The 21,650-nt window shown below is 45.4% G+C and overlaps 3 protein-coding genes across 3 annotated transcripts; 2 read left to right on the plus strand and 1 right to left on the minus strand.

The window, feature by feature from the left end:
* Window positions 1–1,727: 1,727 nt before the first annotated feature.
* Window positions 1,728–3,209, plus strand: LOC131706907 (scavenger receptor cysteine-rich type 1 protein M130-like). The gene is made up of 3 exons (XM_059008854.1): window positions 1,728–1,731; window positions 1,873–2,187; window positions 3,010–3,209. Exons 1-3 carry the CDS (start codon window positions 1,728–1,730, stop codon window positions 3,207–3,209), a joined length of 519 nt encoding a protein of 172 aa, XP_058864837.1.
* A 202-nt stretch (window positions 3,210–3,411) lies between these two features.
* Window positions 3,412–6,124, plus strand: LOC131706942 (antigen WC1.1-like). The gene is made up of 4 exons (XM_059008898.1): window positions 3,412–3,465; window positions 3,688–3,833; window positions 4,357–4,431; window positions 4,882–6,124. The coding sequence occupies exons 2-4, from the start codon at window positions 3,731–3,733 to the stop codon at window positions 5,307–5,309; spliced, it is 606 nt and encodes a 201-aa protein (XP_058864881.1). The 5' UTR covers window positions 3,412–3,465; window positions 3,688–3,730; the 3' UTR covers window positions 5,310–6,124.
* A 2,723-nt stretch (window positions 6,125–8,847) lies between these two features.
* LOC131706908 (antigen WC1.1-like) lies at window positions 8,848–21,134 on the minus strand. Its single transcript, XM_059008855.1, has 13 exons — window positions 20,677–21,134; window positions 19,627–19,932; window positions 18,946–19,257; window positions 13,892–14,206; window positions 12,838–13,140; window positions 12,242–12,316; window positions 11,467–11,784; window positions 10,932–11,069; window positions 10,370–10,468; window positions 9,953–10,003; window positions 9,706–9,792; window positions 9,270–9,341; window positions 8,848–8,981 (listed from the first exon to the last, which is right to left on the minus strand). The coding sequence occupies exons 1-13, from the start codon at window positions 21,119–21,121 to the stop codon at window positions 8,848–8,850; spliced, it is 2,655 nt and encodes an 884-aa protein (XP_058864838.1). The 5' UTR covers window positions 21,122–21,134.
* Window positions 21,135–21,650: the final 516 nt, after the last annotated feature.

Here is a 21,650-nt window from a genome sequence, read left to right on the forward strand (position 1 = left end):
CATTCTCCTGACACAGGGCACTTGCAATTCCTTAGCAAAGGGAGAAGGATCCCAGGGTGTCAGCTTCAACAACATTACTGGGGAGTTGGTTCCAGACCCTCACAATTCTCTGTGTAAAAAAAGTGCCTCCTATTTTCTGTTCTGAATGCCCCTTTATCTAATCTCCATTTGTGACCCCTGGTCCTTATTTGTGACCCCTGGTCCTTATTTGTGACCCCTGTTTTACTGTGCTTCTTTTAAAACTGCACAAAGGAGACCTATACAACTAATGGAAGCTCACACCAGGACATATGGAAAGTAATAAATACAGGGAAGCTCAGGGTGCTGAATAGCGTTTGAAATGTTTCTCCCCTGGACAATGTTCATACGGGAATAGGTTTTGCAGCATTGTGAGAGGTAAATGCCTGCCTCAATTACATGGTAGACTATTTTTATAAATAAAATGCCATTTGAAACTGTAATAAACATCCTGTATATGTCCAATAAAATCTCAAGAAGCTTAGCATACCATAAAGAATTTTTATATACATTGGAAACAATAGAGTCAATTTTTTAAATAGAAATTGACCAGCTTGATACCACTAGCTGAATGCTGCTTCATTTTTGGCAAGCCTGTTGTTGATCATATACCCGAGGGTGTGAGGGATTGGGTTGTTCTAGATGAGAGTCACTCTTCAGAAGTCTGTAATTAAATAAATACTGGTGCATAACTATTAGAACTATCTACTATCAGTGGGGGACGGTCTGCGATCGCTATTGGGATCTACAGGACGCCACAGTTCTCTGCAAGCAGTTGAATTGTGGGTACGCTGTATCAGTCCCAGGGCAGGCCTGGTTTGGTCAAGGCAGCGGTGATGTACGGGCTGATATATTCGACTGTGATGGCAGTGAGACACACATATCAAATTGCTCCATCTCTGCATGGGGACGAGGTGCCTGCACTCATAGCAATGATGCAGGAGTGAATTGTTCAGGTGAGTAGTAATCACTCTAATGGGTGGAAGATTGAATAGGTAACTTAACATCCTATCTGCTAAACATATCTCGGTATTCTAGGTATTCAGATCTTCTACTGCCATCTGCTGGGATTGTAAATTAAATCAATTTACTGTTACAGTATTTTTTTATACCCATTAGTATTGATTAACTGTTCCCATATTTGGGGTGTATTAGATGTGTACAGTTTATGATATTTTATACATTATGTATGCATACAAATAAAGCAAACGGTCCCACATTTAAGCTTATATAGTTTGAAATGCTATTTATACTTTTAATTAAGTTTTCAATTATCCATGTTGGTTCTGAGTTCTAAAGCACTCAATACCATTATGCGTTTATTCATTTCTCTATAAAGCTAAATCTCTGAATAGCTTTGAGCTTGCTCCAGGTGGAAGAACAGACAGTGCCCAAACAACAGAATTACTCTGAAACCATGTTTATGTTTTAACTGATTCAACATACAAGATAACAAACTGTAGACTGATGTAGAAGCTGTAGATGCAGTAAATAATGGTGCTGTTCCTTCAGCTCTAACGTGTTTCATTCCCCCCTGCTTACTCTTATTATCTTCAGGTCCATTGCTACCAGCACAAGCAGGTCGAGTCGGGCCTCTACCAAGTAAATGCAACACCAGTTATGAAGGGACCACGCTCTGCTCAGGTTAGTGCAATTCAAACTCTTGTGTTAATAAGTTATTTCAATGTGACTATACTGACATTACTGCCATGGGTACAGTCTGTGACAAGGATACTTATCTGAAAATTGGCATGCATTATCATAGGGTTATTATTTATATTATTACTAACTGATTCTGTGCCTAAGCTGCAGTGATTGTGTTATTGATGTGTGCTTGTGATTCTGTCCCCCTAGATCACACGGCCCTCAGGCTGGTTGGGGGAGGAGGTGCCTGCGCTGGGAGGGTGGAGGTTTATCACAACGGCTCCTGGGGGACGGTCTGCGATGACTCCTGGGACCTGGCAGATGCTGAGGTGGTGTGTAAGCAGCTCCAGTGTGGGACGGCACTCAACGCCTCAGTGTCAGCCTCCTTCGGCCAGGGGACCGGACCCATCTGGCTGGACGAGCTGCGCTGTCAGGGGAACGAATCGACTCTGTGGGAGTGTGACTCAGGAGGGTGGGGGCAACACAACTGCAGACACAAGGAGGACGCGGGAGTCGTGTGTTCAGGTACAGGACTGTAATAACTCACTATACCTAACCAGCCCACTGCCAGCCCCCACAAAAATAAATGCAAAATTCTCATTTAGTATGCTGATGTATCAGTCACTACTGTGCCATCTTACTACTGTGACTCTTTCTATGTTACACATGACTCTGTGAATCACACCCTTACACTTCAATTCAATAACTGTACCAATAGAAAGCTGCAGCAAAGTAATCACACAAACAAAACTCATTTTGTGTCTTCATACATGCACAGGAAATGAAACTACAGGCTATGCTCATTAAAATTAAACATTTGCATTCACTGTATGCACATGTAATAATGTAAGTTTGACACACAAAGCGTCTCTCCTAGATACCCTCAAGTTTCTTCACAATTGAGTAAGCGCTTCTCCAGATAAATGTAAAATAGATGAAGACGGGTAATTGGTTTTAAAAGAAAGGGAAAAGGCCAGTTGGATAAGACTTTACCTTTCAGTTTAACAGCAGGATTTTGTAAGGTGTTAGTGAGATATGAAAGTTATGAAGGAAGCAATATAAATGAAAACATAAACACACAACAATGGTTTTAAAATGTTTTGCTTGAGCTGTTTGTATTTATTTATTGTCATTTCATTTGTGCTTATTTTGATTGCAATTTGTTTAACATTTCCAATAATTAAGAAATGTACCAAGGAGTATGTATGCTCGCCTCCACCGGGCAGGGGGTAGTTAATCCATTTCATGATTTCACTTTTACTGAAAATCTTTTAATGAAGCAGAAGTTTTGTAATCTGGAATGTCTACATGCATCTTGCTAACGTATTTCTATTGTTTGTGACGCAGAGTTCAAGAAGCTGAGACTGTCTCGGGGCTGTTCTGGACTGGCAGAGGTTTTCTACAATGGCACCTGGGGCAGCGTCTGCTATAACGGCATGGATAAAAACACAGTTAAGATGATATGCCGTGAGGTCAACTGTGGAGAGAGTTCTGAAATATCAATGCCACTTCCAGCATCTAGCACTGCGCGCAAGTGGCTTGTGTGAGACAGCAGGGAGGGGGTTAAATTCCCCCTGCAGGAAAATATGTGCTTAGGGACATTTTGGTTTGTTTTGTTTAATTGTTTAATTGTTTTATTAATTGTTATTATTAATCATTACCCGCACCTGGCTATTATTGAAAATTAGAGCCAGGTGCAGGGTTTATAAGGAGAGCAGTCAGCCCACTCTGGGTGGCTGCTGAAGAGGGTAGAAGCCTGACTGTGCTGGTGTGTGGGTACAGCAGTAATTTAAAAGGAAAAAGGTAGAGTGAAGCCTTTGTTTTGTGTGCTGTTCTGTTTATATTTGTTTTCAGGTAAACAGCTTAGCTGTCCTGTCTTTTAGTTTAGGTTCCTGTTTTGTTTTAGTTATTGCTCAAAGAAGAGCTAGGTGTTTGTTTTGTTTATTTTGCTTTTGTGTTTATTAAAAATTGCACAACCGCACTTTAAAATATCCATCCTGTGTGTGTTGGGTCGTGTTTTTAAAGAGACAACGAACTGCGGAGAGGGGCGATTCTTTTACACTTGATAATGTTGAATGCAGAGGGCATGACTACACCGTGGCAGTGTCCATTTTCATCCTGGGGTCAAAACGACTGCCTGAATGATGAGGTGGCTGAGATTGACTGCAAAGGTAAAGATCTCTCTCTGTTTTTCTTCTGCTGGTGACCTAATGGCTCAGCAGCTAAACAGCCACCCGAAAGACCACAGCTTTAAATCCTGTTCCAGTGATAACCGGAACATGCCTCCCCGAACACCAGCAATACAACGTGAAGTTGTGTTATTGGAGGCACTGCTCTTTCTAAGAGGGGTCTAGTTGATGTCTCCAACCCTAGAGCAGCAGATACTGAGCCCTGACCAAACTCACTGTAATACCCACCACACCGGAGAGTCCAGAGCAGGGCTGTGCTCAGCTACAGTGTTATTTGTTAATTGATTTAGTTATTTATTCAGGATTAATGCACTACGTATTCCAGCTTGTAAACCCATTGCTTCAGTATGAGTTTACAAGCTGAAACTTTAGAGATACAAGTTGGCATACTGCACCTGTGAGCTTCCCTGTGGACATGTCTCCACTATACTCCCCACCAAGAGACACAAAACATACCCATGCTTTAGCAATGTGAATAAAACACAATTTTTTTGTTTGTTTTTAGCAGTGGAAAAGAAGCTGACTGTCCCCAGCATACCCAAGACCTGCTCTGAAGACCTCACTCAGGAGCACTGCTCAGGTGGGTTCGTATTTCATTGACTTGACCCTTGAGAATTATTAGATTCATTCTAACTGATATCACACATAGAAATATGCAATTGTAAAAGTAATGCATACAATTAGTCATTTTACAGAGACATACTGTGTTAAGTACAGGTAGGGAAGGGTATCCAAACATGTCAAAGATGTCTTATTCCTACACAGTTGTGAATTGTTGCCTGTTTACCGTTCATCTGAGCCAAATTTGTAATTTTCTGCTGCAGTGCTGATTAAAATTGGCGATCTCATAGTTTCCAATAGTAAAGAGACTACAAAGCAGGTCAACTTATAACAGAACTTAAGGGAAAGGTATGTGTCTTTTTTTAAGTGAACAATGCATTCCTAGATGTGAATACCAAGCCTACCTCTAATAGTCACACAGCAGCCTCTGTGCTGAACTGATTCAGTAAGCCCTGCTGTTTTATTCCAGAGCCAGCAGAGCTGAGGCTAGCTGGAAGCTCAAGTCCCTGCTCCGGACGGGTGGATGTGTGGTTCAAGGGGTCTTGGGGGACAGTCTGCGGTGACTCCTGGGACCTGAAGGACGCCCAGGTGGTCTGCAGACAACTAGGCTGTAGGGCAGCGGAGAGCACAGGGGGGGGTGAGGCTACGTTTGGACAAAGGAACGGCACCATCTGGCTGGACGAGGTGAACTGCAGGGGCAGTGAGATGCACCTGTGGGACTGCCGGCACTCTCCACTGGGACACAATGACTGCGACCGAAGGGATAAACGAAGGGAGGACTCGGTTAGGGCTTTCCTATGTAAGCAATGTGAATACATATTGTGTTTTAATAATGGTCTGTGTTCCCTCTTTCAGCCTGTAATTCTGGGGATCTGGTTTGAAAATGGATTGTTTTGAAAGTTTATAGTAAAGTTTGGACTTGGAAAATATTCTGTAACCCAACTCTTGACAGTTCCCATTTGTAAATCATTTAGAGCGTGTTGTACAGAAAAAATACACATTTAAATGTGTATTTTATTATTTTAATATGTCTGTTCTGTTTTAATGTACCCTTTCTAAGTGTATAGTATTGCAGAGTGTTCAATGGCTTGAAGGCTGTATTAGCCTGTTTTTAAACAATAATCTCATTTAACATCTGACTGATGCCATGTGTTTATTGAAAATGTTTTCGTGCAATTGATTAAAAAAAAAAAAAAACTGATGTAAAAATAAGCAGACATGAGAAATGTGAATTAACAGATGTAGTTTTTAAAATTATTTCACATTGTGTTTTTTGTTTTTTTTTGTTTTTTTTTTTATATATAAAGACAGCCAAAACGTTTCAGACAAGGAAATATTTATTTTCTAAAGAAAACATACCAGAAACAGAAGCAGTTTCTTGGCAGACGATGTACTTGTTTCTACAACATATGAGGCTTGATCCATAAAATCTAGCAAGAGTCTAAGCAACTTTTAAAAGTTTGGGCACTTTTTTCAAACAGCTTGAAATTGGGAACTAAATTGTAAGTTCTGGACATTGATAAGATTGCTGCTGGCTTTTATAGTTCAGGCCCACTGTTAAATAAAGTAAAACAAGATATACGATCACATTGAAACGCATTGTACTTTCCTGTCTTCAGTATTGTTTGAAATTAATTTCATTGTAATGAATATATAGTACTTCTCCACACCCCCAAGGGGTTTCACCAAAGCTGGTGTTGCTAAAACTGGAAATCCCCCCCCCCAAAAGAGACATGTACAAGTAATAAGCTTTATACTTGTGTGTTACTCGGACAAATGGTCATCTTCATTACTGGTACCCAACTATACTTGTCAGAAAGCACACCCATGATGATTTCTAATGAAAATCCCACATTCCTGCTTATTAGAGCACAGTTTGCCTCGAGGAGAGGTAGCATCGCAGAGAATAAAAGCAGCCCAACGAAGCACTTTCATAGGGACACAAATGCCTGTGGACTGAGCGCTAGCAAGAACATTGTAATTGCAAAGCTCTCAAAGCTAGCATTGTTGTTACTTGCAATGCTCTTGGTCTCGGCCGTGCGAGATGACATCCTTCAATCGGGCAGTGATGCTGTGTTTTTTTTCACATTAGCATTCAAGACCGAAATCTTGTTTCTCTGAAGTAATTTTTTTTTTGTTTTTCTCTTGAAAAGGAATATTTTAGTTCCCGGGATCCAAAATGCCACTTCAAGAAGAAAGTTTGCATATAATTAATGCTGTTTCCATTTGTTAATGTAATGGCTACATGGTGATGGATGCAAAAAAGTCCATTTATTAATTTATTAATATGTCATGCGGCGACTGTCGTGTTAGGCTTCATGTGTTGCAAGCACTTAACCACTCTGTGTTTATCATTACTAATCTGGACACCAAGGCAGCCTCGCTATCTCTTTCTAATATCTGACTTGTACAATGGCTGCTGTAACGTTTACATTTCCTAAAATATACCTAAGAGCTCATCCATAGTAAAAGTGTGTATTCCATCTATATGTAAGGGTTTAGATTTTCATAAAGCTCACCTTTATATGTCCACATGTGTCAAACTATACTCAAAGAAAAAAGAAAAAAAAACGTTTTCATGTCTGCTTTGTCGAGGTAATTTAATTCATTATTTTGTGTCTTAAACATATTAAACACTCACCTGCTGTGTTTATAAAATACATCATTTAATACATGCGTTTTCCTAGGAATATAGCATATAAAATAAGATAAACAGGTGGGTCCTTGAGTTTAGATTTTGGTTGCCAACGTAGAGTGTTTTTTCTATGCTTTGATGTCCAGTAAGTCTTGTCAGAAACTGCATGGCGTCCTTGTGTTCTGCAGGCTTATGTAATTCAGTTTGTAGTTTGTGGATGGACGGTTATGACATGTCACCATACCTAAGAACATATTTAGCCTGTAGTGTGTTTAACATAGGAAGGGCCAGTGAATACTCAAGTTTGTATCTTTAAAGCTGCGCCCTAGATTCTTCAGTTGGTAATTCAGTGGGTCAGCCAGTTATGCCAGAGCTCCAGTAATAAAGTGTTCAACAAGAGAGGTTGTCTCATAAAATGTTCTGTCAGGGAAAGAGGTATCGGTGAAACTTGCTCAGTGAATGTACAGCTATGGTCAAAGGTTTTGCATCACCTAGAATTTTAGAACTGAGACTATATTGAAAACTACAAAGCGGTATGCAAGTCAATATGTCAACATAACATTATTCAGCAGGTTTCATTCGACTTTCTGAAGCAAAATGAGTTAATTTTATAGGATGATGCAAAACCTTTGGCCAGTTATTTTTTGTGACAGAGTGCAGCCTTTTTTTGCAGGCTGTTGCACGTATATAGTAACTTCAGTTAAAGGAACCTTGAATACATTCTCTGTGTATTACATTAACCATTTTTGCAACAAAAACACATGCCATCCACCAGATGATAAATTAGACTTTATTGTTTAAAAATAGAATACAGCCATCAAGCCATTGCACACTCTGCAAGAAATGCTATACGTTTAGAAATGGTACATTAAACAGAATAGATATATTCAAATAATAAAAAACAAACTAACATTTTAATATAGAAATCATTTTTTATCTGCACACCTAGCTCCAAATGAATTACAAACAGGTTAACTGTCAAGAGTTGGGCTACAGGAATTCTGTAAATCCAAACTTTACAATGGAATTTCAAAACAATTCATTTTCAAACCAGATCCCCTTTCAAACTGCACACCACCACAATTACAGTCTGAAAGAGGGAACACAGACCCCTATTAAAACACAATCTGTATTTAAAGACTATGGACTTTAAAGAAAAGAAAACCTGACCAGAAGAGACATTGCTAGAAAAAAACGGATACAAAATACACAGACAGCAGACTGCCAAGCGAATTTCCTTTACACATTCTAACCTTATAAAATTGTTGGATACATTTTGGAAATCTGTATCTACCTTCATAATTGTGAGGGGGGAGGAGGTTACACAAATACCATTGTTATAACAATGTGTTTCCCCAAAAGCCACCCAATGGCTATTAGTTACATTTCTGAACTCTTTGTTACTTTGTTAGTGGATTTTTTAAATTATATATATATATAATTTGAAATTGCTTTGCAACACTCATAATTTGATGATTTTATTTTTCTTAGGAAAATATAATTTCTTAGTTTCTTTCAAAGTTCAATTAGCATTCGAGTCTTGGTTTACTAATTTGATGCTTGTTTGTTACAAGATGCAATTTTGCAGCATAAAGGGAAACATTCATATTTGAAATGAAGCACTTTTATGAGAAGCCTGCTAAATATTCAGCCAATGGAGTTTCACATTGAAATCCCAGAGGAAGGCTGGAACTGCAGTGAAACTGTCTGGCAGGTTTACAGTTAATGGCGCTCTTACAGCTCTAGAACTCTAGGGGTCTCCAGCTGCCCCTCTATTCTCCTCCAGACACACTGCCAGCCTCACAGCGCCCCACCCTCTCCTGGAGACTCCTCCCCAACATCATCGTAGTCAGTCCTGTCAGGTGCAGCGGGTCCTTCTTCAGGGGGCAGTGCGGCCCCGGCACTCTCCTCTCCAGAGGGAGTGAGGGGAAAACCTGCCAAAGAGAGACACACACAATCAGGGATTGGTTGGGTTTACGCAGTGGGAGGGTTCACACAGATCTGGGGTCAGGGATTGGTTTAAGCAATGGGTGTGATTAGAGTGCCATGGGTGTTTTCTGAGAGATTCAGAACTTCTCAAACTCCACTGCCTGGTAGTGACACCTGCTGGAAGAGGTGGGAGTAGGGCAGTTACAGGCTCCCCCACAGCGTGCTGCTCCTGGGGCAGGTTATCTGAGGGGCCCTCCCAATCTCTCCCCACTGTAGACTCCAGTCCCCCTTACCTTGGATGGGGTTCCCCTCACTGTCCTCCACATCATAGTAGCCAGAGGGAAGTTTGTCGGAATGGAAACTCCCTAGGAACAGGAATCAAGGTTAGCTCTGGAGTTTGACCTGCTTTCAACCACAGCATATTAACTCCCTCCTATTGTCCACTAACAGTTACAGGGTTCAGAGTGCTAAATAAAACTGTTTAGATTAAGACTGATACATCAAATGTAGAAAAACTACTTGGCACTCTAGAATCAAACCCACTCTACTGCTCAACGGGCATGGCGGGGGATGTTGCACAGTCCTGGGACTTACCTGCACAAACAATATGCAGTGACTGAGGGTTTGACAAACGTGAGCTAAATTAGGAACCTGATTGAATACATTTACTTTCTCCAACACTGGGTTTGGTGCAGGGCTTCTCTACAGGGCTTGTCTTCAAGAACTCACCTGATAAATCTTCTGGGTTACTGTTCATAGGGACGGCATCGTCATAGTACCCCGGGGTCTCTCCTTCCAGAGAGGGCATCGATTCACCTAAAAGAGACAGAGAACAGCATTGGTGTTACAGACCAGAGAGAGCACTGCTTCACCTAAACCAGACAGAGAGCAGAATCGGTGATACAGGTGAGAGAATTGTTTCTTCATAGGTTTGTAACACAGCCCCCCCCTTTACCTGGGATGGGGTTCCCCTCACTGTCCTCCACATCATCATAGTCAGAGGGCAGCTCATCAGAAAGGAAACTCCCTGGAACAGGAGACAGGGTAAGTTCTGCCTTTTTTCACTCTGCAAATTCACCTGCTACTTGTTGCACACTGACTACTATTGTAGCTGTTGTTCAATGTTTGGATTACTTAATTCAGGATAGGAAATTAAACAGTGGTTTTGTGATCTACACCCTAAGTAACTACATATTATCTACTGTTTGCTGCTCTGGTCCAGTCTGTCTCGCACTCTTTGTAGTGCTTCCTGTGATGAGAGGTTTACAAGTCTGCTGCTTTGAGTCATGTTTGTGGATTGTGTGACAGTGTGATGTGTGTGTTGGCTCTTGTGTGACAGTGTGATGTGTGTGTTGGCTCTATCTTTCTCCACTCCCCCTCCCCTCTTACTCACCTCTTCTGGGTGCACCATAGGGTCTCTGTCTGGCCAGTTTGTACTCAATCTCCTCGTAAACGGCTTCATGGAAGGGGTCAAGCTCCTCCTTAGCAATCCCTATGGGAGGAAACAGGCTCTCATTCACAGTGACACAGCTCTGCACACACTGTACTGAACAGCACAGCCTTCAGTGATCCACAGTGCAAGAACACTGTTTCTTTTCTTTATTTAAAACTGCAATTTTAACAGCTCTTTAATTAATGACAGAACTTGTCAAGATTGTGTCCTCTGCTGCCCCTACTGCAGCAGGCTGGTATTGCACATGTGGGTCAATACAAGCTTTTTTCTCTAACCAGATCATTAGTAAAAGAAAATGATTTATAAATTGTCATCTGAGATGCACAGAACAATGATCGTTGCTATAAAGGATCTGGGTAGTGCATTTGTGTTGTCTGGAAAGCACTGCAGATTTAAAATGCCGGTGTAGGGCATTACTGAATACAATCCTAGAACAGCGCACTAGGACCTGAGTGTGTCACCTTCCTAAGCTCGCGTCTCTTTAAAGGGATTTGTTCCCTACCTCTCCTCAGCATCCTGTTGTGCTGCAGCTGCCTGGCTAACAGGACCAACACCACAAAGAGCAGAGCTCCCAGCACGATGCAGGCTATCACTGGGATGGTCATGTCTCTCTGTGGCTGCAGCCTGGATGGAGAGGCTTCTGTTGGAGAGGAAGACAGACAGACACTTCTGTAAACAGTTGGGTACTGTACTGTAAATGAAGCAAAAAAGCTGTATTCACATTGCTTACATAGGAAAGCCCTAACTGAGGTCTCCCTTCGTTTATCCACACGACTCCCAAATTCAGAACGCTACACAATAAGAAACATGTCCCCCTAGAGCTGTGCTTTTGTGTTTATGTGTATAAGAGAGTAGTGTCTGTGAAGTTTAAAAGGTGCTGCTTTTACCTGTTTTCAATGGAGAGCTGATAGTAAAACAAAATGAAATGACTGTTAATATTTGCAATGTAAGCAAGTACTCCCTGCCAAACACAACAGAGCATCTCCCCAGTACAGCTAATTCCCCATCTCCCCTGCTCAGATAACCCCCTCTCTCACCTGCACAGGTAACCCATGCGTCCTCTTTGTGGTCGCAGTCATTGTGTCTCAGTGGAGCATGCCGGCAGTCCCACAGGTGCATCTCGCTGCCCCTGCAGTTCACCTCGTCCAGCCAGATGGTGCCGTTCCCTTGTCCAAACGTAGCCTCACCCCCCCCTGTGCTCTCTGCTGCCCCACAGCCTAGTTGTCTGCAGACCACCTGGGCGTCCTTCAGGTCCCAGGAGTCATCGCAGACAGTCCCCCAAGACCCCTTGAACCACACCTCCACCCGTCCGGAGCAGGGACTTGAGCTTCCAGCTAGCCTCAGCTCTGCTGGCTCTGGAATAAAACAGCAGGGCTTACTGAATCAGTTCAGCACAGAGGCTGCTGTGTGACTATTAGAGGTAGGCTTGGTATTCACATCTAGGAATGCACTGTTCCATTGTTCCCTTAAAAAAAGACACATACCTTTCCCTTAAGTTCTGTTATCAGTTGTCCTGCTTTGTAGTCTCTTTACTATTGGAAACTATGAGATCGCTAATTTTAATCAGCACTGCAGCAGAAAATTACAAATTTGGCTCAAATGAACGGTAAACAGGTAACAATTCACAACTGTGTAGGAATAAGACATCTTTGATGTGTTTGGATACCCTTCCCTACCTGTACTTAACACAGTAGCCACTGTAAAATGACTAATTGTATGCATTACTTTTACAATTGGACATTTCTATGTGTGATATCAGTTAGAATGAATCTAATAATTCTCAAGGGTCAAGTCAATGAAATACGAACCCACCTGAGCAGTGCTCCTGAGTGAGGTCATCAGAGCAGGTCTTGGGTATGCTGGAGACAGTTGGTTTCTTTTCCACTGCTAAAAACAAACAAAATAAATGTGTTTTATTCACACTGCTAAAGCATGGGTATGTTTTGTCTCTTGGCGGTGAGTATAGTGGAGACATGTCCACAGGGAAGCTCACAGGTGCAGTATGCCAACTTGTATCTCTAAAGTTTCAGCTTGTAAACTCATACTGAAGCAATGAGTTTACTAGCTGGAATATATAGTGCATTAATCCTGAATAAATAACTAAATCAATTAACAAATACCACTGTAGCTGAGCACAGCCCTGCTCTGGCCTCTCCGGTGTGGTGGGTATTACAGTAAGTTTGGTCAGGGCTCAGTATCTGCTGCTCTAGGGTTGGAGACATCAACGAGACCCCTCTTAGAAAGAGCAGTGCCTCCAATAACACAACTTCACGTTGTATTGCTGGTGTTCGGGGAGGCATGTTCCGGTTATCACTGGAACAGGATTTAAAGCTGTGGTCTTTCGGGTGACTGTTTAGCTGCTGAGCCATTAGGTCACCAGCAGAAGAAAATCAGAGAGAGATCTTTACCTTTGCAGTCAATCTCAGCCACCTCATCATTCAGGCAGTTGTTTTCACCCCAGGGTGAAGATGGACACTGCCACAGTGTAGAGTCATGCCTTCTGCATTCAACATTATCAAGCCACTTGCGCGCAGTGCTAGATGCTGGAAGTGGCATTGATATTTCAGAACTCTCTCCACAGTTGACCTCACGGCATATCATCTTAACTGTGTTTTCATCCATGCCGTTATAGCAGACGCTGCCCCAGGTGCCATTGTAGAAAACCTCTGCCAGTCCAGAACAGCCCCGAGACAGTCTCAGCTTCTTGAACTCTGTGTCACAAACAATAGAAATACGTTAGCAAGATGCATGTAGACATTCCAGATTGTGAAATCATGAAATGGATTAACTACCCCCTGCCCGGTGGAGGCGAGCATACATACTCCTTGGTACATTTCTTAATTATTGAAAATGTTAAACAAATTGCAATCAAAATAAAAATACAAACAGCTTAAGTAAAACATTTTAAAACCATTGTTGTGCGTTTATGTTTTCATTTATATTGCTTCCTTCATAACTTTCAGTTCTCACTAACACCTTATAAAATCCTGCTGTTAAACTGAAAGGTAAAGTCTTATCCAAATGGCCTTTTCCCTTTCTTTTAAAACCAGTTACCCGTCTTCATCTATTTTACATTTATCTGGAGAAGCGCTTACTCAATTGTGAAGCAACTTGAGGGCATCTAGGAGAGTCACTTTGTGTGTCAAACTTACATTATTACATGTGCATGTGAACGTAAATGTTTATTTTTAATGAGCATCGCCTGTAGTTTCATTTCCTGTGCATGTATGAAGACACAAAATGAGTTTTGTTTGTGTGATTACTTTACTGCAGCTTTCTATTGGTACAGTTATTGAATTGAAGTGTAAGGGTATGATTCACAGAGTCATGTGTAACATAGAAAGAGTCACAGTAGTAAGATGGCACAGTAGTGACTGATACATCAGCATACTAAATGAGAATTTTGCATTTATTTTTGCAGGGGGGGCTGGTTAGGCATGGTGAGTTATTGAAGTCCTGTACCTGAACACACGACTCCCGCGTCCTCCTTGTGTCTGCAGTTGTGTTGCCCCCACCCTCCTGAGGCACACTCCCACAGAGTCGATTCGTTCCTCTGACAGCGCAGCTCATCCAGCCAGATGGGTCCGGTCCCCTGGCTGAAGGAGGCTGACACTGAGGCATTGAGTGCCGTCCCACACTGGAGCTGCTTACACACCACCTCAGCATCTGCCAGGTCCCAGGAGTCATCGCAGACCGTCCCCCAGGAGCCGTTGTGATAAACCTCCACCCTCCCAGCGCAGGCACCTCCTCCCCCAACCAGCCTGAGGGCCGTGTGATCTAGGGGGAAAAAATCAGAGTCAGTGACCAATACTCAATTCAATAATAGTGTGTTGTCATACTGACTGAATACCATGTGATCTAGAGGAGGGGTGTCAAATTCCAGTCTTCGAGGGCCGTAGAGTCTTCTGGTTTTCATTCCAACTTAAGCTCTCAATTAAAATAATTGATCTAATTATTTGATGAATTTGACACTTAATATTTTTCAAGGTTGTGGCAGGATGGCTTGCAGTGGTGAAGTGTGGTGACGTCATGGACCAGGAAGTAACTGAACCAAATCAATGGATGGGCGGGTGAAACTGAACGCAACGGCGTTCAGCTGATTTTATTAAATAAATAAACAAAACAAAAGATTTAAACAAACAAAACACAACAAAACAAAAGGGCACGTTGGCCAAACAAATAGAAATAAACAAATAAGCAGATACTTAGCAGTTGTTTCTCTTATTCGCCTCGCTCTCTCCGCTCCCCGTACTCTCCTCTGTACACTCTCTCCACAGCACGGACAGCTGCAGGTTCTTATACTCTGGCCGAGGGGTTAACTAGCTATTAATTATCTTATTACCCCTCGGCCACAGTCTGCACGCATTTAATAAGGATGCGTGACTGTCAGCTAGTTAAATAATCACTAGCTGATCAGTCATGCATCCTCACAAGGTTTTAAATATAAAAACAATAACAAAAGACGCGGCACTTTTATCTGCGCCGCAAACAAAAATACAAATAATAATAAATAAATACATAGGGGCGGGACACTCCGCCACACATGCCCCCCCTTGTGCGCAGCACACATGGCCTTTTCGGCCACCTCCCCCCTTAGTCCCTAAAGTCCCGGCTAGCAGTCCTGGCCCAGGAACAGGGGAAGCAAGGTGTCTCCGGGGGCGGCCATGGCGGGATGTCCTCCTCCCACCCCAACAACTGTAGCGTCCCAGTGGACCACGCACAGGCCGGCTCCTCCGGCCAAGGAAATTTTGTGGGTGGTCTCCAGACCTGCCCCCCCTTCTTCATGGCCGGCAGCTCCCCTCCGTGGGGCTTCGGCCACCCTTTCTCCTGCAGCGAAATTGCTGCGGGGGGAGCTGGTCTCCTGACCCCCCCCCCCCCCCCTTCTTCATGGCTGGCAGCTGCCCTTCATGGGGCTCCAGCCACAGTATTTCCTGCCGCGAAAGTGCGGCTGGGGGAGCTGGTCTTCTGACCTCCCTCCCCTTCTTCGTGGCCGGCAGCTGCCCTTCATGGAGCTCCAGCCACAGTATTTCCTGCCGCATGGCAGGACTGGTAGCGACCTCAGACAAAACAGGACCCTCGGAAGGCGACGGCAGCAGCAGCAGTAACGGACCCTCGGGAGGCGACGGCAGCATCAGCGGACCCTCGGGAGGTGACGGCAGCAGCAGCGGACCCTCGGGAGGCGACGGCAGCAGCAGCAGCGGACCCTCGGGAGGCGACGGCAGCAGCAGCGGACCCTCGGGAGGCGAACTCGGGAGGGGAGCCCCTGGCCATGGAGGCGGCAGCGAGAGCTCCACTTCTCCCTCGTACCCTGTAACTGGTGGCTCTCCAGGCGATGCAGAGCAACAGGCAGCCCCAGGCGATGCGGAGAAACAGGCAGCCCCAGGCGATGCGGAGAAACAGGCAGCCCCAGGCGATGTGGAGAAACAGGCAGCCCCAGGTGATGCGAAGCAGGCATCCTTGGGCGGTGCGAAGCAGGCATCCTTGGGCGGTGCGAAGCAGGCATCCTTGGGTGGTGCGAGACAGGGTAGGAGCAGTCCTTCCCATGACGGTGGAAGTGGAACCAGCAGGTATTCACCCTCTGCTGGTGGAGGTGGGAGGGGCAAGCAATCCTCCCACGGCGGTTGAGGCGGAACCAGCAGGTATTCACCCTCTGCTGGTGGAGGTGGGAGAGGCAAGCAGTCCTCCCACGGCGGTTGAGGCAGAACCAGCAGGCATTCACCCTCTGCTGGTGGAGGTGGCGGAGGCAGAGGCAGCTCCTGCTGCTCTGCTCCTGGCGATGGAGGTGGTGGAGGCAGCTCCCGCTGCTCTGCTCCTGCTGGTGGAAGCGGTGGAGGTGGCGGAGACAGAGGCAGCAGGTATTCTTCCTCTGCTGCTGAAGGCCTTGGCGCTAGATGCACGGGCTCCAACCCTCTGGGCGCTGGATGCACGGGCTCCCCCCTCTGGGCGCTGGATGCACGGGCTCCCCCCCCCGGGCGCTGGATGCACGGGCTTCCCCCCTCTGGGCGCTGGATGCACGGGCTCCCCCCTTCTGGGCGCTGGATGCACGGGCTCCCCCCCTCTGGGCGCTGGATGCACGGGCTCCCCCCCCCGGGCGCTGGATGCACGGGCTCCCCCCCTCTGGACGCTGGATGCACGGGCTCCCCCCCTCTGGACGCTGGATGCACGGGCTCCCCCCCTCTGGGCGCTGGATGCACGGGCTCCACCCCTCTGGGCGCTGGATGCACGGGCTCCCCCCTCTGGACGCTGGATGCACAGGCTCCCCCCCTCTGGGCGCTGGATGCACGCGCTCCCCCCCTCTGGGTGCTGGATGCACGGGCTCCCCCCCTCTGGGCGCTGGATGCTCGCGCTCCTCCCCTCTGGGCGCTGGATGCTCACGCTCCCCTCCTCTGGGCGCTGGATGCACGCGCTCCCCCCCTCTGGGCGCTGGATGCACGCGCTCCCCCCCTCTGGGCGCTGGATGCACGGGCTCCCCCCCTCTGGGCGCTGGATGCACGCGCTCCACCCCTCTGGGCGCTGGATGCACGCGCTCCCCCCCCTCTGGGTGCTGGATGCACGGGCTCCCCCCCTCTGGGCGCTGGATGCACGCGCTCCCCCCCTCTGGGTGCTGGATGCACGGGCTCCACCCCTCTGGGCGCTGGATGCTCGCGCTCCCCCCCTCTGGGCGCTGGATGCTCGCGCTCCCCCCCTCTGGGCGCTGGATGCTCGCGCTCCCCCCCTCTGGGCGCTGGATGCACGGGCTCCCCCCCTCTGGGCGCTGGATGCACGGGCTCCCCCCCTCTGGGCGCTGGATGCACGGGCTCCCCCCCTCTGGGCGCTGGATGCACGGGCTCCCCCCCTCTGGGCGCTGGATGCACGGGCTCCCCCCTTCTGGGCGCTGGATGCACGGGCTCCCCCCCTCTGGGCGCTGGATGCACGGGCTCCCCCCCTCTGGGCGCTGGATGCACGGGCTCCCCCCCTCTGGGCGCTGGATGCATGCGCTCCCCCCCTCTGGGCGCTGGATGCATGCGCTCCCCCCCTCTGGGCGCTGGATGCTCGCGCTCCCCCCTTCTGGGCGCTGGGTGCTCGTACTCCACCTCTTCGTATTGCGTGGGGCATATGGCCAACGTGTGCCCATATGCCCCACAGCCAGGGCACAACTCCGCCACGAGGTTCACAATATAAACCTCCCAGCCATCCTCCTGCTGTTGCATTTTTTTTTCTTCCCCAAAACACACAAAAAAAATACTTTTTGAAAAAAGAAAAAAAAAACTGTCCTTTTCCTTCCTGGTCCGGCTGTTGGAGGCGTTGTTTTGTCCCACGCAGGACACCATATGTGGCAGGATGGATTGCAGTGGTGAGGTGTGGTGACGTCACGGACCAGGAAGTAACTGAAACAAAACAATGGATGGGCGGGTGAAACTGAACGCAACGGCGTTCAGCTGATTTTATTAAATAAATAAACAAAACAAAAGATTTAAACAAACAAAACACAACAAAACAAAAGGGCACGTTGGCCAAACAAATAGAAATAAACAAATAAGCAGATACTTAGCAGTTGTTTCTCTTATTCGCCTCGCTCTCTCCGCTCCCCGTACTCTCCTCTGTACACTCTCTCCACAGCACGGACAGCTGCAGGTTCTTATACTCTGGCCGAGGGGTTAACTAGCTGTTAATTATCTTATTACCCCTCGGCCACAGTCTGCACGAGTTTAGTAAGGATGCGTGACTGTCAGCTAGTTAAATAATCACTAGCTGATCAGTCATGCATCCTCACAAGGTTTTAAATTATAAAAACAATAACAAATACGCGGCGCTTTGAACTGCGCCGCAAACAAAAATACAAATAATAATAAATAAATATATAGGGGCGGGACACTCCGCCACAAAGGTCTTTTACAGTTGTTGGTTTTAAAAATGCACTTGATTCAAGGTGCACTACCTATGAAACATTTTGAGGCCTGAAGAGTTAAATGTGTCCAGTTAATCAAATAATTAGACCAATTAAGTAATTGAGTGCTCGGGTGGAACGAAAGCCAGAAGACACTGCGGCCCTCCAGGAACTGAGTTTGACACCCCTGATCTAGAAGGACAGAATCAGTGATTATTATTATTCATTTCTAAGCAGACGCCCTTATCCAGGGCAATTTACAATTACATCACATTATTTTTTACATAAAATTAACCCTTGCTACAGTTGGGTTTTTACTGGAGCAATCTAGGTAAAGTACCTTGCTCAAGGGTACAGCAGCTGGGATTGAACCCACAACCCTCTGGTCACGAGTCCAGTGCCCTAACCACGTCTCCACACTGAATCAGAAGCATTAAGATCAACCCCTTTCATTATTCAGTCATGTTTCCAAAGAATTTATTGTGAGAGGAAGCTAATAACAAAAATAGATTTTAAGTAATCTAGCTACAAAAGGGCTTAATATAAAAGCTGAAACATACATGAGAAGTGTCCTTGTATTACAGGATGGACACCCCAATACATATGGGGATATTTTATTTATGAGATCATGTTTTTGAAATGCACTCACTGGAGCACAGCACAGCCGCACCGTTACTGGTATTGCAGCTGACTTGCTGTGGAAGGCTGCAGTTTATCAGTTGGGACTCGTCCCCGGTGCAGCGAATGCCTGTCAGGCACACATCACTGTCCCCTGTCCCGTATCGAGAGGAGTTAGAGACTTCCATTGCAGAGCCACAGTCCAGCTCTCTGCACACCACGGAAGCCTCTGTGATGCCCCAGGAGTCGTGGAGAACTCTCCCCCAGGTCCTGTTGTAGTAAACTTCCACCCGGCCTTCACAGCGACTCGGTCCGGCTGCCAACCGGACTCGACCTGCCTGTGCTGGGAGCAAAGGAGAGCGAGTAGAGTCCATGAACCACAAAACAGAGAGATTGCTATATATGGTACAGTATGTACAAAAACTAAATGGTTAAAATTGTTCACTTGGCAATGGAAGTTATAATGCAAGTTCATTCAGGAAAATGGAAGACCTACATTTCAATACAGAGAGTTAGTCAGTGTGATTGCAGTGTTATGATATTCAGATATGGGAATAGCGGACTGGAACTAGAAATGAGACATCAAAAAGGTTTTCTCTTATTGTGAAGTAAGATCTGAAAAGGCACACTTCATGGTCACACGAGAGGGGTTCCATCTGAATATAAATCAATAGACCTTTTCAGCATCTCTCATGAAGTGAATACTACTCACCAGTACAAATAACACCAGCATCATTCTCATGAGTGCAGTTACCTCGTCCGTATTCAGAGGCGGGGCACTTAAATAAGTCAGCCTCGCTGCCCTCACAGTTAAATTTATCAGCCCAGATTTGACCACTGCCTTGCCCAAAATGGGCCTGTCCAAGGACAGCTACAGCATATCCACATTTCAGCTGCTGACAGAGAACTGTGGCATCTTGCAGATCCCAATAGCGATCGCAGACCGTCCCCCAGACTCCTTCATGATGCAGCTCCACTCGGCCAGAACAGGAATCAGAGCCATTCACCAGCCTGTACTCTGAATAGCAAGTATACAGACAGTAAAGTTAGTGGAGTCGCACCCTATTACCTTTGCAGTGCATACATACCTGTTGCTAGTTGTAAAGCACTATCAGGTAATACATTAGTTCTTGATTCCTGATCATTGGAAATCTGTTTTACTAATCCGATCCTTGAGTCACATGTTCAGTGTATTTTTATTTAAAAATCAGTAATTTACATGACTGGTTTTTCAACTGAATAAAAATACAGAATTAGCTCAGTATACAAAAAATTTATGCAAGATGTGTTTTTCATTTCCTTAAGTGAAACGTTTGTCTTCTGGACTACAGTATTTTTAGCTTTATTCACTGTAGAGATGCCCTTTACAAGATAATGGGTTTTCATAACTGTGAAAGAGGATGTGGGTGTCAAGTCGTCACGTGACAGATGGAGAGGTACTCAAGATGTGACGCTGCAACGCCGCCCAGGCATTTATTTACAATGATTTTAGCTGTAGTTACAGGTAAGCGCCCCCATGGATTCAAACACGGGGTCGCTGGGGTCCTGGATCCAGGAGGGTCCGCTTCGACCCATGGCTCCCCTGGGTCCACCCCGGAACCCTCCCCGCTCCCCATGCCCAGCACTCTTAAATCAAATATCTATTAGAACATTTTTGAAGTTTGCTGGAAAGACCTAACAGAGAAACATAGAAGTGAGGGTAGTGCTATTTGTTTGCATTGTTAACAGGCTGTTCATCTATATTCGCCCTCCTTGTACTCACCAACACAGACAAGGCCCACATCGTTTGCATGTGTGCAGCTTGGCTGCTCCCTGGATGAGGTGGGGCAGACATGGAGCCCGGACTCATTTCCACTACACTGGATCTCCTCTGACCAGACCGGACCCTGCCCCTTACCGAAACGAGCGGCTCCCAGCACCTCTTGATGAATTCCACACTGCAGCTGCCGACAGACAACCTCTGCATCCTGCCGGTCAAAGCCAGCATCACAGACCGTGTTCCAGGCGCTCCCACGCAGTACTTCAACTCTCCCAGAGCAGAGATCGCTGCCACCACTGAGCCGCACTCCTTGACCTGGAATCATAAAACTGCAGATATTTAGACTCTGGTGCCAAAGCAACAACCTGTAAATGGTTTGCAGATTTAAATCTATGGTGAAGATCATTTTGCATGCAGTAAATGTGAAGCCTGTTTGAGATTCCATCATGCACAAGTGTATTCCTAAACCTTGTTAATTAGACAATTATAATTGCAGAAGTGTCAGGTTTTTGGTACTTGTGTCCTAGTTTATTTGTGTCTATTATTCACTTCATTTCTTAATTAGTAGTAGTTAGTTTCACTATTTCAGTAGTTGTGTATGTATTTATTTTTGATTTTCACAATTATTAGTCATGATTGTTGGTTTTGACTATTAGTTAATTGGCACGTCTGTGGAAATTGCATGTATATTAAAGCTGGCATGTTAGATGTTAGCTCCTTTTAGGGGACAGTAATTAAAGTTATAAATGGGATATACATTTGCATAAAATTATTTTAAAATACTACAGATAACAGTTGCATTTGTATTGTGTAATTAATTAGCTATCTACCTGCAAATATGCTTCATATATATATATATATATATATATATATCTATATATAAGTTACTGTTTTAAAGGTATCCCTGACTCATTGTTTTAAACTAGCAGTGTGGAGTAGTGGTTAGGGCGCTGGACTCTTGACAGGAGGGTCGTGGG

This window comes from Acipenser ruthenus, chromosome 38, assembly GCF_902713425.1.
Source record: "Acipenser ruthenus chromosome 38, fAciRut3.2 maternal haplotype, whole genome shotgun sequence".
NCBI lineage: Eukaryota > Metazoa > Chordata > Actinopteri > Acipenseriformes > Acipenseridae > Acipenser > Acipenser ruthenus.

What these genes read in the sequence shown, in the direction of transcription:
- LOC131706907 (XM_059008854.1), top strand. An exon ending in CGCGGGAGTCGTGTGTTCAG is followed by an intron (nt 2,188 to 3,009) that starts GTACAGGACTGT and finishes TTTGTGACGCAG; the next exon opens with AGTTCAAGAAGCTGAGACTG.
- LOC131706942 (XM_059008898.1), top strand. Translation starts at nt 3,731, where the DNA reads ATGTTGAATGCAGAGGGCATGACTACACCGTGGCAGTGTCCATTTTCA. An exon ending in GGCTGAGATTGACTGCAAAG is followed by an intron (nt 3,834 to 4,356) that starts GTAAAGATCTCT and finishes GTTTGTTTTTAG; the next exon opens with CAGTGGAAAAGAAGCTGACT. An exon ending in CACTCAGGAGCACTGCTCAG is followed by an intron (nt 4,432 to 4,881) that starts GTGGGTTCGTAT and finishes GTTTTATTCCAG; the next exon opens with AGCCAGCAGAGCTGAGGCTA.
- LOC131706908 (XM_059008855.1), bottom strand. Translation starts at nt 21,121, where the DNA reads ATGATGGAATCTCAAACAGGCTTCACATTTACTGCATGCAAAATGATC. An exon ending in TGCGGCTGTGCTGTGCTCCA is followed by an intron (nt 14,207 to 18,945) that starts GTGAGTGCATTT and finishes TTTTCCCCCTAG; the next exon opens with ATCACACGGCCCTCAGGCTG. An exon ending in CTATGATGATGTGGAGGACA is followed by an intron (nt 9,793 to 9,952) that starts GTGAGGGGAACC and finishes TGTCTCTTTTAG; the next exon opens with GTGAATCGATGCCCTCTCTG.